The sequence below is a fragment of the Pseudorasbora parva genome, chromosome 9 (genome assembly GCF_024679245.1).
Source record: "Pseudorasbora parva isolate DD20220531a chromosome 9, ASM2467924v1, whole genome shotgun sequence".
Taxonomy (NCBI): domain Eukaryota; kingdom Metazoa; phylum Chordata; class Actinopteri; order Cypriniformes; family Gobionidae; genus Pseudorasbora; species Pseudorasbora parva.
In genome coordinates this window covers 42,633,147-42,649,719 of record NC_090180.1, presented here as the reverse complement: position 1 = coordinate 42,649,719, position 16,573 = coordinate 42,633,147, and the positions used below count along the sequence as shown (strand labels likewise).

The following is a 16,573-nucleotide window of genomic DNA, read 5'->3' as shown; positions in this document are numbered from 1 at the left end:
TTACACAGTGTAGCTTTAAGAGAGAGATAGTTCACCCAAACATTAAATGTAGGGCAAAAGGGTTTTTTACAATTAATAATTTTGTAACGTGTTCAAAATGTTGATGTGTTAATGTTGATGCTGTATTATAATTATTATATAGTTCAAGTTTAATATGGGAAGGGGACTAGGAGAAAGGAAGCAGAATGGTGGCTCTCTGAATACGAAGTTGGGATGTGTACGGTGGGCGTAGGCTTATTAATAAGTCTTTAATAAACACACTTTGCCATCAAAATACCTCGTCCTCTTCTTGAGAATGCTACAGTCTTTTAAAATGTCATACACACCCTGACGAAGGCATGTAAAGCCGCAACGCGTAGGTGTCTCTGTCACCAATTTTTTAAATGTTTAAGCCATGAAAAAATAAAGGCTTTTTAACTATCTCAATATACCCATCGAGTGCCTTGGACTACTTTTGCATTTAAACTTAATTATCCTACACAACCAAAGAGCACCGAGATCTTACACCCTGTGCAGCACTTCCTGCATTCCTTTGCATTGATGTCTTTTAAAATGTGTTGGATTCGATATCTATTCTCAAAAGCTATGAATAAATATTTTTTTCGTACTTATTTCCGCAAACATTGAACATAATATAAAATTAACATGAATCGTATAGTCTTCTCCAGATTTGGTCCTTGAAATGTAAATAAAGTTGAAGGAAAAATGTAGGAGGCTATTAATGAGGTTGAAAAATGGGCTAACATCTGGTTGTTTCTCAAGAAGAAGAAAAAATGTGTGTGTGTGTGTGTGTGTGTGTGTGTGTATATATATATTTAAATATATGCATTTAAGTATATACAGACAGGAGGACTATGTCAGTCATTTGTATTTTCCACACTTCCTGCTACTAGCTGGTGGTGCCATGACTATATTTTAACTAAATTTTGGCCTGTAGATCGCTTCAGGCCATGGCAATTAACAAGCATGTGAAGTTTGAGGCAGATTGGACATTGTTTGCTTGAGTTACAGTGATAATAGCATGCTTTAGTGTTTTAGTGTAATTTCTGCTTAGTATTGCTACTATGTTTTAGAATGTTTCTAGCATGTTTCATCATCGGAAACCATACCAGATTGATATGGTACATCGTTACTGTATTACAGTGAGTGCAATCGCTGTGGACTTAGAAGCCTCTGAAACTGAAGTTTAGTTATGATAATGGAATATTCCAGCACAATGTATAGTAGGCCAATCACAATGGGCCATCTGGCCAATAAGAGTAGAGTAAGGAGAGATTGATTCATCTGACAAGTATGAGAAAATTAAAGTGTTTTTTGAACTTTGATGCATGTAAACCTGTTGTAAGAGACCTCTAAAACAAAGTTAGGAACCTTTAAAATAGCAGAAGATATCTAAGAACTACTGAGAGCGACATCTTGTCAGAGATGAGGAAAAAGGGCGGAGGGCGTGAAGCTGGTGATGGGCAGAATCTTGGAGTAGGCGGGCACCGGTACCATGGTGACGGTGACGGTGGGAGAATCCAGGGTGGAGTCCTAACTGCAGGGGCAGACGGCACCCTGGGACTGATCGGCGAAGGCGTAACCATGGTGAGGGGAGGAACCGGCGAAACCAAGTGGCCGACGGACCAGGGCGAATCACGGAAGTTCGTGGTAAAGGCTGTGTGTCGACCGCCGGCGGCCGACCTGGAATGACGAGGGAGACCAGCGGAGGCATTTTCGCCCACAGGACTGCTGCATACTGGATTTTTTTTCCCTTTTCACACCATTCTTTGTAATCCCTCGAAATGGTTGTGCGTGAAAATCCCAGTAACTGAGCAGATTGTGAAATACTCAAACCGACCCGTCTGGCACCAACAACCATGCCACTCTCAAAATTGCTTAAATCACCTTTCTTTCCCATTCTGACATTCAGTTTGGAGTTCATGAGACTGTCTTGACCATGACCACACCCCTAAATGCATTGAAGCAACTGCAATGTGGTTGGTTGATTAGATAATTGCATCAATGAGAAATTGAACAGGTGTTCCTAATAATCCTTTAGGTGAGTGTATGAAGAAAAGATATGTAAACTCTCAATTTAAATAAGTTAAATAATGCAGTAAGTACTGCATTCTCATTGGTATCTGGAAGCAAATCTACCAGAACATCTAATAAACATGCAAAGGTTAATGGGTTTGATTTGACTTAATGATAAAAGGTCTGGTTCACACTGCAGTTTATTCTGTTCTGGAAAAAAGACATCAACAAACATGTAAAGCAGCCAAAGATAGATTTTGTTTTATTTGTCATATAAGGGCAGGGTTATCCGAAATAACCAACACTGCGACATCACATCGCAGTCTATAACCCTCCTGAGTTAGCCGTTGTTTGTCTCTGTGTAGAAATATAAAGAATTTACAACAACAATAAAAAGGAAATTGAGGTAAGAAATGACAATTCTACTTTTGATGGTATTTCCTTCATTGTTGGAATTAGCTATGAAATAAAATGTTCCTTTCCCATAATTAATTTAATATCCCAGTGTCAATTAATACAACTTCACTTTTTATAAACAATCATTTAAAATGGTAGATACACTATCTGTTAAGTTTATAGAGTTACTGTATGTTTTTGTGTATTTGCATGTCTCCAGTTTTTGCAATGTTTACAATGTTTTTGGTTGTTGTTGTTGTTGTTGTTTTAAATTACAAAATACAAAAATAGCAATGTAAATTAAAATGGAATAGGAGTGGAGGTTGGTGATGGAGAATGGCTTAAAATGTATTTTTAAATATTTTAATCAATTTATTTCCAGAGTATTCATGCCCAAGATCTCAAAATATTCTCTTTTTTTCTCTTTGTTACACAGATTTGAAAAGAAACGGTGTTGCATCACGTATTGGTCTCCCTTAAACAACAAATGTAAATAATAGTAATAATAGTAATACTACTACTAATAATAATGATGATGATGATGATGATGGTGATGGTGAAAATGCAATCACATAAATAGTTTTTATGTATTTTGTTAAAATACATTCTTTTAAACTGTAGTGTCAATATATCTTCAAGGTGATGTTTTTTGCACATATGAAATATTTTGTCCATCGATAAGATGCTATGTGCAGAAACATCTTCAAAAAGTGTAAAATTGTAATTTGGTGCGTTCAGGTGGGTCAGACTTCAGGGATCGGTGGCATACATATGTTTCTGTCTCAGGCATCTGTGCACTTTTTACAGATTCGCTGTCACTAAACTGGGCTGTGTTTGCCAAAAGCATCTTAAGCTTAAGTTGATCGTAGAACAATTGCCCAACGGTCTCTACGATCAACTTGTCTATCAAAAACTGTTTGGACCAGTTTAAGACTATGCAATTTTTTTATTTTTTTTATTTTTTATAAATTATTATTATTATTATGATTATTATTATTATTAATAATAATAATTATAATACCTTATAATTTATAAAATAATATCTTTACTAGACTTAATGTGATTAGTACAATAATTAAAAGATGAATAATAAAATGCAGAAGATGTTACAAAAAAAAATAATTACAAAAAAAATGTAATGAATACAAATCAATTGTTTTAGTTGTAATGTTTAATTAACCTTATTTAAGAGGCATATCTTGACATGAAGCATGTGAAGTCACAATACATTTGCATAATACGATCTGAATTCCCTGCTTACAGAACTGTGACAGTGATCCAGAGAGGATCTGTGTGAGCAGTGATGGACGGGAGTCTGTTTGTTCTGCTGCTGCTGTCAGGTTGGTGTGGTCATTTGTAATCTGTGTTTATGATGATGTGTACACATATAGATGTTTTAACATGTTGATTTTAACAGGGCTCTTCTGGAGCAGTTCTGCTCTCTCTCGTCAGTACCATTATATAAATGTGAGAATGTCGTGGCCAGAGGCTCAGAGTTACTGCAGAGAGAAGTACACTGACCTGGCTACTGTAGACACCATGGCTGATGTCAACAGGCTGGTGAATATAGTGGATGCTGGATACAGTGGATCAGTGTGGATTGGACTGAAGAGAGGGACAGAGAATCGCTGGGCTTGGTCTAATGGAGAAAACACACTCACACAGTACAGTGCCTGGACAAAAGGAGAACCGAGCAGTAATAAAACATGTGGCTATTTTGCCTTTGGAGTTTGGTATAGTTATCCATGCTCATCAGTATTACACTTTGTTTGCTACAGTGGTGAGTTTTAAGTTGTTATCTTTGTTAATATTCAGTTTATCTTTGGTTGAGGCTCATTCTTTATTTCTATTTTTCAATAGAATATGAATACATCAGGGTACAAATTTGGAAGAACTGGACAGATGCTCAGAGCTACTGCAGACAGTATCACACAGACCTGCCCACCATCCACAACTCCGAGGAACAGAATAAAATAAAGAGTATTATTCCATCAAGTTCGTGGGTTTGGATTGGTCTGTTCCTGGACTCTTGGGAATGGTCTGACAAATGGAGTCTCTTCTTCAGAAACTGGGCAGCAGGTCAACCATCAGATCGTCCAGGATCTGGTGACTGTGTCGGCATGTTAACAACCGACTCTGGGAAATGGGCTCGATACAGCTGTGATCTACAGCAACCTTTTATCTGCCACAGATGTGAGTTTCCACATTTAACAGAATCAAACCGTCATTGTTGGCTCTACACTCTTGTGTAAACTCCTGTTACAAAAAGCTGAGTACAATGCATAATAAATAAATAACTTCTTGTCTGGGATTTTGGTAAAATGCCTAAAATAAGTTATATGGTTACCACAAGCTCAATGTATTTTTACATTTATACATTAGTGATAGAGTGCTACAGTAATCATTTTGTAGGCCAACCCTCATCACCTGGTTTCCTAAACAAAAAACCCATAACCGTCATTATTTCAGCACTCTAACTCTATTGTGTCTGTCTATTTTTTTGTGATTTTGTTTTAAATCAGTATTTTCTTGTTGTTTGCCTTGATTTGTACGGTGGCCCAGTCGAAACGAAATCACAACAACTCAACGAAATCGCCACAACACAACAGAATCAAGCCACAGCACAATTGAAGCGCCACAACAGTTCAAGTTCAAGAGTTTTATTTGTCACATACACATATGTTATACAGAATACAACCGGCAGTGAAATGTAAACAGGTCCGCTCCATGGACAGCAAATAACAATTAACAAAAAAAGTACAATAAATTATAAAATAGGAATAGGATAAAGTTGCTATATACATACATATGTAGAATTATGAATAAATCAAGTAAAAGAAATAAGAGATGTGGAATAAAATAAGTGAGATAAAGTAAACTGGAGACTATAAAAATAAATACGTGGATTACAGAAGTGCAGGAGTGCAAACAGCATTATAATGAGTAGTTACATGAACACAAGAATAAAGTGCAGTGCAATATCAGTATGTGAGTTTGTTAGTACTGAAGTGAGGTGAAGTCACATGTTGTTAAGTGACAGCGTTCAGGAGTCTGATGGCCTGTGGGAAGAAACTCCTCCTGAGTCTCTCAGTTTTGGCCATCAGGCTGCAGAAGCGCTTACCTGAAGGCAGCCGGGTGAAGTGGGGGTTGGCCGGGTGATTAATGTCCTTGATGAATTTTGTAGCTCTGCCTCTGCATCGTTTGATGTAGATGTCCTGCAGAGACGGGAGAGCTGACCCTGAGATGCGCTCGGACAAGCACACCACTCTTTGCAGGGCTTTGCAGTCGTGACTGGTGCTGTTACCATACCACGCTGTGATGCACTGGGTCAGTAAACTTTCTATCGCCCCTGAATAGAAAGTTTTCAGGATAGCTGGTGAGACCCGGAATTTCCTCAGCTGGCGCAGGTGGTACAGTCTTTGCCTGGCCTTTTTCATCTGAGACTGGATATGTGCAGTCCAGGTCAGGTCCTCGGAGATGTTGACACCCAGGTATTTGAAGCTGCTCACTCTCTCTACTGGTGTCCCGCTGATCATGAGAGGGGAATATGACCGTTGCTGTCTCTTCCTGAAGTCCACAATCAGTTCTTTGGTCTTGTTCACATTCAGAAGGAGACAGTTGTCTTGGCACCATGATGTCAGTTGCTCCACCTCGTCCAAGTATGCGGTCTCATTGTTGTTGGAGATGAGGCCCAGGACAACAGTATCATCCGCAAACTTGATGACAGAGGTGGAGCTGTGTGTGGACAAACAGTCATGCGTGTAGAGAGAGTAGAGCAGGGGACTGAGGACACAGCCCTGTGGAGCTCCCACACTCACGGTGATGGAGGTGGAGGTGAACTGTCCTACTCTCACCACCTGAGGTCTGCCAGTGAGGAAATCTTCAATCCAGTGACAGAGAGAAGAGTTCAGTCCGAGATCCAGGAGTTTGTTAGTTAGCTTAATGGGAACTATGGTGTTAAAGGCTGAACTATATTCAATAAATAGCAGTCTTACATAGTTCCCATTCTTGCTGTCGATGTGTGTGAGGGAGGAGTGGAGGACGTGAGAGATGGCATCTTCAGTCGATCTATTGGGACGATAGGCGAACTGAAAAGGGTCCAAGGTGTCAGGGATGGAGGAGCAGATGTTGTTTTTGATGAGTCTCTCAAAGACCTTCATGACTAAAGACGTGAGAGCCACTGGGCGATAGTCATTTAGGCAAGAGGGTTTACTGTTCTTAGGGACAGGGATGATGGTGGATTTTTTGAATGAGGTTAGGACCACAGATGTCGAAAACAACAGTCGAAACAGACAACAGTCGAAAATCCTTGTTTTATGAAGCACTACATTAAGATTATCAGGATTTCCAAACATTCAATAAAACATATTTTGTTAATATGTTTTATATTAACAAAAAAAAATTATTAAGTTTAAAAAAATTGCACATGCTCACATCTCTTCGTATCACGTGGAAATCGACTTTTCAGTGCCAACACTTCCCCCTAGTGGCCGGAGCATGTCCGTTGTGTTGTGGTGATTTTGTGTTGGATCATGGGTGCAATTCACAGGGAATGCAACACAAACTAATGGCAACTTTTAACTAAGTTTGATTATTTGGTGTCTAATTTGTATGAATTTGAATATTTTCGGACGTGTGATGGGCATGTTTGTGCAGAGAGAATTTTCTTGTGGTGCCCCCTGCACTACGCGCAGCGCGTGATGCGCGTCGTGGGAGCGCCTGCACCGTTTACACGCACGGGTCATGGGCATTACATTACATTTTATAACTCGTGGTGAGAGATTGCTCAAAACTGTGAATGCGTCAAATGCCGGTGAGTCAAAAGAAGTATACTTTGCTGTGCGCTCGACTGTTCATATTCGCTCGTGTAGGCTACGTGTAAAAAAAAAAAGGAATATATTTCATCTTTAGGGTTGGATCTCCATGCAAAGTTTTTTTTCTTTTCTTTCTAATAATAAGTTTTTTTCTGTCATTTTACATCTCCCAAACGCGTTAGCTGTTCTAAATATTTGTATCATTTTTATTATTAGACTCATAATATTTAGTCTATACCTACAAATTTAATTTGCTACATTTCAGCTTGTTTATTTCTTCTAAAATTTTATTTTAGGGCAATATGTTTTTTATGATTGTATCCTCAAGTCTGTCTATTATATTTACAATCCTGTCATTTCCTCCCAAAGTGCAAAAGCCTTCTGAGTACCAGTACCAGTTTATGAATGAAAGCATGACATGGCAAGATGCTCAGAGTTACTGCAGAGCGAGATTCACTGATCTGGCCACTGCTGACACCATGAGTGACGCGAGTTTGCTGGTAAATACAGTGGATGCTGGATACAGTGGTTCAGTATGGATAGGTCTCCACAGTGGGACAGAGTATCGCTGGGTCTGGTCTATGGGCACACGGTACCAGTACAGCGTCTGGGGTCCAGGAGAACCAAATGGAGATGGGGAGTGTGTGAGGAGTTTCAATGGAATCTGGTATGATGAGAGCTGCAGCACCGTTCTCCCATTTGTGTGTTTCAATGGTGAGTCCTCAAATCTGGTTCATTTTCCCCGACACTTTAGCTGTTCCTGGACTAAGGGCTGGTCTTTGTCTGTGTTTCTAAACAGATAGCTCTGGTTTTATCATCACTGAGACTGCTATGACATGGAGAGATGCTCAGAGTTACTGCAGACAACACCACACGGTCTTGGTGAGTATCAGCAGCGCAGAGCAGCAGAATCTGATCAGTGATCAAGAATCGCTCTGGATTGGTCTGTTCCGGGACTCTTGGGAATGGTCTGACAAATGGAGCCGCTTCTTCAGAAACTGGGCAGCAGATCAACCATCCCAGAGTTCAGGATCGGGTGACTGTGTCGGCATATCAACAACCGACTCTGGGAAATGGGCTCAATACAGCTGTGATCTAAAGCGTCCTTTTATCTGCTATGGAGGTGAGTTTCCACAGTTAACATTTACATTTACATTTACATTTAATCATTTAGCAGACGCTTTTATCCAAAGCGACTTACAAAAAAGGGGAGAGTAATAGAAGCAACGGAACAGACAAGGCCAAAAACCTGTAAGAGCTGTAAGAAATCTCAATTAATTAGCACAATACACAATACACAATTTTTTTTTTTTTTTTTTTTTTTTTTTTTTTTTTTTTTTTTAAAGACAGACATCTACAACAAAAACTCACGTCCGCACAGTGACGAACACTGGATTTTGATAGCTAAGATAGCTACAACCCATTAGGACTAAGGCTGTTGCCCCAGCTGTTGTCGTTAATGCAGATTCAGTGGCCCAATGGGTTGGTTTTGTATTGTAGCTAAACGCGCAGCAATAGCCATCTACAACAAAAACTCACGTACGCAATATACAGAACACTGGATTCTGATAGTTATGATTACTATGTAACATACCCGCCTGAAGGCGCAAATCCGGATGAGAGACGTAGATATGATCCCGGAGTGTACGCTTTTGGTCGTTGCTGTGGTGATCAGTAAGTGCTATTCTGTATTGGTCAAGTGCAAATGGAAAAGATGTGTCTTAAGATGTTTTTTAAGAATGGCTACAGACTCGGCAGCACGAATTGAGATCGGCAGGTCATTCCACCAAGTAGGAACGGTCCAGGAAAATGTCCGTGAGAGCGATTTCAAGCCTCTTTGGGATGGAACCACGAGGCGCCGCTCGTTCGCAGAACGCAAGCTTCTGGAGGGTGTGTAAGTCTGAGCAAGTGAATTTAGGTATATTGGTGCCAAGCCAGAGGTTGTTTTGTAGGCGATAACTAGTGCCTTGAATTTGATGCGAGCAGCCATTGGCAACCAGTGCAGTTTGATGAAGAGAGGCGTAACATGCGCTCTCTTCGGCTCATTAAAGACCACTCTCGCCGCTGCATTCTGGATCAGCTGCAAGGGTTTGATAGTGCATGCTGGAAGCCCAGCCAGAAGAGCATTACAATAATCCAGTCTGGAGAGAACAAGAGCTTGAACCAGGAGTTGTGCAGCCTGTTCTGATAGGAAGGGTCTAATCTTTCTAATGTTGTATAAAGCAAATCTGCAGGACCGGGCTGTTGCAGTAATGTGGTCAGTGAAGTTTAACTGGTCATCAATCACAACTCCAAGGTTTCTTGCTGTCCTTGATGGAGTTATGGTCGATGAACCAAGCTGAATGGAGAAATTTTGATGAAGTGCTGGGTTGGTTGAGAAAACAAGTAATTCTGTCTTTGCAAGATTGAGTTTAAGATGATGCTCTTTCATCCAGTCAGAAATGTCTGTCAGACAGGCAGCGATACGAACACTGACTGTAGGATCATCTGGTTGAAATGAGAAGTAGAGTTGAGTGTCATCCGCATAGCAGTGATAGGAGAAGCCGTGTTTCTGAATGACAGAACCTAATGATGACATGTAGATGGAGAAGAGAAGTGGTCCAAGGACTGAGCCCTGGGGAACCCCAGTAGCTAGATTATAAGACTTAGACACTTCACCTCTCCATGACACCCTGTAGGACCTACCAGAGAGGTAAGACCTGAACCACTGGAGAGCAGATCCTGAGATCCCCGTCCTCTTAAGTGTTGACAGGAGGATCTGGTGGTTAACTGTGTCAAAAGCAGCAGACAGATCCAGCAGAATGAGCACTGAGGATTTGGAAGCTGCTTTTGCCAGTCTCAGTGCCTCAGTTACCGAGAGCAAGGCCGTCTCAGTCGAATGGCCGCTTTTGAAGCCGGATTGGTTGTTGTCTAGGAGGTTGTCCTGTTCAAGAAACCTAGAGAGTTGATTGAACACAACTCGCTCAAGGGTCTTTGCAATGAAAGGCAGAAGGGATACCGGTCGGTAGTTTTCTAAAAGTGCTGGATTCAGAGAGGGTTTCTTAAGCAGTGGGGTTACCCGAGCCTGCTTAAATGCTGTGGGAAAGGTTCCCGTGTGAAGAGAAGTGTTGACAATGTGAGTGAGTGCAGGAGTGATTGAAGAAGAAATAGCCTGAAGGAGGTGAGTGGGAATAGGATCAAGTGGACAGGTAGTAGGGTGATTGGAAAGGATGAGTTTAGAAATATCTGCCTCGGAGAGTGGAGAGAAGGATGGAAGCGTGTTCGTGTTAGTTGTTGAGATGTGCGTGTCAGTTAGTGATGAGGAGAACTGTTTGCTAATGAGAGCTGTTTTGTTGGTGAAAAATGATGCAAAGTCATCAGCTGTAAGAGTTGATGAAGGAGGGGGAGGAGGTGGACAAAGGAGAGAGGAGAATGTTTTAAAGAGTTGGCGAGAGTCAGAGCAATTGTTGATTTTGTTGTGGTAGTATGTTGTTTTAGCAGTGGAGACATTTGTAGAGAAAGAAGAGAGAAGAGACTGATAAAAGGCAAGGTCAGTATTGTTTTTAGATTTATGCCATTTCCTCTCTGCCGCCCTGAGTCCAGAGCGATGTTCACGGAGAACTTCAGACAGCCAGGGGGCAGATGGGGTGGGGCGGGCTGGTCTGGATGAAAGGGGGCAAAAACTGTCTAAGGAGGATGTTAGAGTGGAGCAAAGAGTGTCAGTAGCACTGTTAGTGTCCAGTGCTGAGAACTGAGCAGGTGGAGGGAGTGAAGATGAAACCATAGTGGATAGGCGAGAGGGAGAGAGTGAGCGTAGATTACGCCGAAAGGTAATCTGTGTAGGAGTATGTTTTGTATCAGGAGTCAGTATGAGGTTAAGAGTGATGAGAAAGTGGTCTGAGGTGTGTAATGGAGTAACTAAAATGTTGTCTGTGGAGCAGTTGCGTGTGTAGACCAGGTCTAATTGGTTACCTGATCTGTGAGTAGCCGTAGTAGATACTAACTTAAGGTCAAATGAAGTCAGTAGAGTGCTGAAGTCTGCAGCTAGGTGTTTATCAAGATGGATGTTGAAGTCGCCAAGCAGAATCAGTGGAGTGCCATCCTCAGGGAAGCTAGAAAGTAACACATCCAACTCCTCCACAAAGTTACCGAGGTGACCTGGAGGACGATAGACCACTACCACATGGATTTTAACAGGGTGAGTAATAGTGATTGAGTGCGATTCAAATGAATTGGCCGGTAGAGACGGTAATGGATCAAATTTCCAATCATTCGAGATAAGCAAACCAGTTCCCCCACCCCTCCCAATAGGCCGAGGAGTGTGTGAAAAAGTATAATTGCTTGAGAGTGCTGCAGGAGTGGCAGTGTCCTCTGGTTTGATCCAGGTCTCAGTTAGGGCCATGAGGCTAAGCTGAGAATGAGTCCCAATAGATGAAATAAAGTCTGCTTTGTTTACAGCCGACTGGCAATTCCAGAGACCAATTGGAATAAAGAGTAAAGTAGCAGAGGATGTTAGGATATAGCGCAAATTATTAGGATTACGGCGTCTCGTGCGTACGGAGCGTGATTTACGAGTGCTATTAGTTATAGTTGAGATTTGAAAGCACATGGTGAAAAGGCCAGATAGGAATTAGAGCTGAACACAAATAATGAAAAGGAAGATGATACTCAAGTGCCTTGCCGGGGTCCTTGCTCGGGAGGAGTTGCACAGGGAAGAGTTGAAGTCTTTACACTCGTCGGTCTTCACACAAGGAGGGCTTCACACTGCCGCTTCCGCTGCCGCGGACTATCACGCTATTTATACTCACTTGAGTATCGTTATTGAAAGCAGCTGGGAACGCCCCCAACAAACTCGCTTCCAACGTGGCAATGACCAAACAAATGCTAACTCAACAAATGCTAACTCCCACACACACCCAGAGAATATACCCAAACTAATAATACACACCTCAGCACTACACAGACACACTTATCCAACAACAAATGAACAGACAATCAAATGAGAAAAGTTACAAACACTTACAGAGTAGTTGTCTATCAGTCAATTGAATTGCTTCTCTCTAGCCAAAATGTTTCAAACACACAAGGCTTTTAATACCTCGCTGGCCACGCCCCCAACAAACTCGCTTCCAACGTGGCAATGACCAAACAAATGCTAACTCAACAAATGCTAACTCCCACACACACCCAGAGAATATACCCAAACTAATAATACACACCTCAGCACTACACAGACACACTTATCCAACAACAAATGAACAGACAATCAAATGAGAAAAGTTACAAACACTTACAGAGTAGTTGTCTATCAGTCAATTGAATTGCTTCTCTCTAGCCAAAATGTTTCAAACACACAAGGCTTTTAATACCTCGCTGGCCACGCCCCCAACAAACTCGCTTCCAACGTGGCAATGACCAAACAAATGCTAACTCAACAAATGCTAACTCCCACACACACCCAGAGAATATACCCAAACTAATAATACACACCTCAGCACTACACAGACACACTTATCCAACAACAAATGAACAGACAATCAAATGAGAAAAGTTACAAACACTTACAGAGTAGTTGTCTATCAGTCAATTGAATTGCTTCTCTCTAGCCAAAATGTTTCAAACACACAAGGCTTTTAATACCTCGCTGGCCACGCCCCCAACAAACTCGCTTCCAACGTGGCAATGACCAAACAAATGCTAACTCAACAAATGCTAACTCCCACACACACCCAGAGAATATACCCAAACTAATAATACACACCTCAGCACTACACAGACACACTTATCCAACAACAAATGAACAGACAATCAAATGAGAAAAGTTACAAACACTTACAGAGTAGTTGTCTATCAGTCAATTGAATTGCTTCTCTCTAGCCAAAATGTTTCAAACACACAAGGCTTTTAATACCTCGCTGGCCACGCCCCCAACAAACTCGCTTCCAACGTGGCAATGACCAAACAAATGCTAACTCAACAAATGCTAACTCCCACACACACCCAGAGAATATACCCAAACTAATAATACACACCTCAGCACTACACAGACACACTTATCCAACAACAAATGAACAGACAATCAAATGAGAAAAGTTACAAACACTTACAGAGTAGTTGTCTATCAGTCAATTGAATTGCTTCTCTCTAGCCAAAATGTTTCAAACACACAAGGCTTTTAATACCTCGCTGGCCACGCCCCCAACAAACTCGCTTCCAACGTGGCAATGACCAAACAAATGCTAACTCAACAAATGCTAACTCCCACACACACCCAGAGAATATACCCAAACTAATAATACACACCTCAGCACTACACAGACACACTTATCCAACAACAAATGAACAGACAATCAAATGAGAAAAGTTACAAACACTTACAGAGTAGTTGTCTATCAGTCAATTGAATTGCTTCTCTCTTAGAATAAAGAGTTAACAGAATCAAGTGATTCAAACAAAAGATTTCTAGATCATTCCTGAAACAGACATCACAAACAACTACCATAGCATGTTTTCATTTATTTATATACCTTCTGTGTTGATTATGAACTTTTAATTTCTCTAGCTGACACGCTAATTAAAAAGCAGCTCGTTAGACTGAAATTGTCCTGTAATGAAGAATGCACATTGAATGATCCTTCACTACAGACTGCCATTCTGAAGGAGGTTTGTCTCTGGCTTAACTTGATTTTCAGTGTCAAATTCAGTTAGCTCAGTTTTGAGCAGGCAAGCAGTTTTTTTAACATAAACAATTTTTGGCTGTTCTTCTCTAGATAAGTGAAAAGCTGAAGAGCATGGGGCTGGAGAGTGACAGCAAAATAAACTGGAGAAAAATGGAAGGTGAAGAGGTGTTTCATCAGGAGAGCAAATGTACAGCGAGTTCCAATAATACGTTTAATAAGAAGTAATCTTTTCTTCACGTCTATATATCAAAATTCAAAACAGACTCAAACATTTTTAAGGGTTTTTATTTTTAGTAAAAGTAGATTATTTTAAGGAATTGTGAAGTAGTTTAAATAATAATAACATTAATCATAGAAAATAAGTAGATAAAGATTTATTCATCTGTTCATGTCTTGCATTTGATACAGTTGGAAAAGTGACTTTAAAGGTGCACTGTGTAGTATTTTTGCAGTAAAATATCCAAAAACCACCAGGCCAGTGTTATATTTTGTTGAGTTGAGTACAATATCCCAAATGTTTCCAACTACTTTTTAATTAAAATTTTAATAAAATAGCTATTTTAACCAAGGACCCGGGATGATCTGAGGGAGTCCCCTGTCATTTGCATCTTATCTGCGTTACTCTCAGTTTCTGGTTTTATTCTGCAGATGCGCTTTACTCTTAGCATTGTGAACAAGTGTCACAGCAGCCGCTGAGCGAACGCAAAGAATAACATCATAACATCCTTTTGAACACACTTAAATGCATCTAATATGATAAACAGAGCTGTGTTACCTCATACTTATGACCAGAAAAGCAGTATTGGCGCCGGTGACTGTGTCCTGTCCCATTAAAATAAAAGTCCCGCTGCTCGCGAGTTGTTTGTTTGTGTAACAATCGCTCCAGCGGCCTTGCTCAGCTCCTCAACACTCAGTACTGCTCTGCTTCATACTACAGTAACATTAATAACTGCACCCATGAACATGATTTCTGCCCAAGTCCTATTTTCCACCAGCTGTGAGGTGAAGAATAGGCGCCCTCTAGCGGACGGAAAAGTTACATAGTGCACCTTTAATATGCACATATGCTCTGTTTTAAGTTTTTTGCTCTTGCTGTCATTGTTTTTGCTACTATATCTTTAATATATGCATTCATCTTTATTCTAAGTTTTTCACATGAATCACATGTACTTGGGTACTGGGTTAGGTTGTATTAAAAGCACTCTATTTAGGTGTTATTCATCCTTTGACCACCAGATGGCCACTGGCTGGAAAAGCACAGATCATATTTGAGCTTAATGCTGCTTCTAAACACTGCATTATACACTATTCATTTTAATTGATTGTGACATTATTATTTTTAATGTTGTTTTCTCAACTCAACTTTCCGTTTCAGGGGTAAAATGTGTTTTCCAGAGAACCCCCCGAGAAGCTATTGTTTTGGGATAGTAGTTGGCGGGTTTTGTTGTAAAAACTTGGCAACCCTGTCTGCACACACGCTGGAATAAATTATCTTTGCCGGTGTTGTAAAAAAAAAAAATTTAAGGATACAGAGAGTACTTGCCAACATGATCATCATTTCAGAGAGAAATAGTGAAGATAAATGCATACAAAAAGCTCTTCATTTAGGATTTGAACAAATTCAATCAAGCGCCTTTGATGACACGGAAGATTATGTTACTGTTGCTCATCGTCTAAAGCCCTCCCTGAAAATCTCATTGGTCCGAACAGTTTCTGTTCGGGCATAATCACTCCTCTATGGATCAAGTCCAGACCGAATTGCCCAAGCTCAAATGTTGTGGGCGGGGCTGAGTTCGGCTGGCATCCAGGCTAGAGGTTAATGGCCTTTTTATTAAACTTCAAAAATAAACAATCAAAACACAAACAAACCCCTTCATGCTTGTAACTGGCTCACCTTAGTTTTTTTTATACAATAAGAAAGCCTCAAAAAAGGCAAATTCACTTTGTAGTTCAAACTAACTGTAAGAGTCTCAATGAGGGAGTGAAAATAAACTGTATCTGTTGAATCACTGAGTGATAAAATAGTAACAATTTGCACAGAAATCTAAGACAGCATTGTGAATATCAAAGCTCAATACTGAAAGTAAACCAATAAATAGTAAATCAAACTGAAACCCAAAATACAAACCCAAGTGATACACAGATAAACAAAAACCAACAGAAGGTACCAAACAATTCGAAATGCCATATAGGGAAAAGGGGTAACACTTTACTTGAAGGGGTGTGCATAAGACTGACATGACACCATCATAATCATGACATGACATGTCATGAATATGAAGGAATTTGTATGCATGTTTAGTGTCATTCGCTCAATTATGTAATTTTTGATGCAAAGATGACATTATTTGAGATGTCTTTGATATGACAACTTGACATAAACCAATACATCATAACCTGTCAGTGTCTTTGTCATGACAACTTGACATTACCAAGACAACATAACCTGTCATAAACATGACATAGAAGATTAATTATCAAACTTAAGAAACTACTTAGCTTTATGGGTTAACGTTTCATTAAACTGTCATGTGGTTGGTTTTGACGTTGGCTCTCATTAGGCTATTATAATGTCATGATTTTTTTTATAAATTAAATTTGTCATTAACATGTCATTAAGTGTCAATACTCTATCAAATTATTTTATAACAGTGTCATTAACATTTTTCTTGACCTGAACTATGGCAT

The 16,573-nt window shown here is 40.2% G+C and overlaps 1 protein-coding gene across 1 annotated transcript in view; it reads left to right on the top strand.

Annotated features, from left to right (window-relative positions):
- The window catches only part of LOC137089879 (macrophage mannose receptor 1-like), a 32,318-nt gene extending 18,208 nt beyond the window's left edge, over nucleotides 1–14,110 (top strand). The window contains exons 2-9 of the mRNA XM_067453443.1: nucleotides 3,676–3,752; nucleotides 3,830–4,192; nucleotides 4,273–4,605; nucleotides 5,794–5,813; nucleotides 7,619–7,940; nucleotides 8,026–8,349; nucleotides 13,768–13,868; nucleotides 13,976–14,110. Of these exons, the coding sequence (XP_067309544.1) occupies nucleotides 3,716–3,752; nucleotides 3,830–4,192; nucleotides 4,273–4,605; nucleotides 5,794–5,813; nucleotides 7,619–7,940; nucleotides 8,026–8,349; nucleotides 13,768–13,868; nucleotides 13,976–14,110 (1,635 nt within the window). The 5' untranslated portion in view covers nucleotides 3,676–3,715. The remainder of the gene's footprint in view (nucleotides 1–3,675; nucleotides 3,753–3,829; nucleotides 4,193–4,272; nucleotides 4,606–5,793; nucleotides 5,814–7,618; nucleotides 7,941–8,025; nucleotides 8,350–13,767; nucleotides 13,869–13,975) is intronic.
- Nucleotides 14,111–16,573: the final 2,463 nt, after the last annotated feature.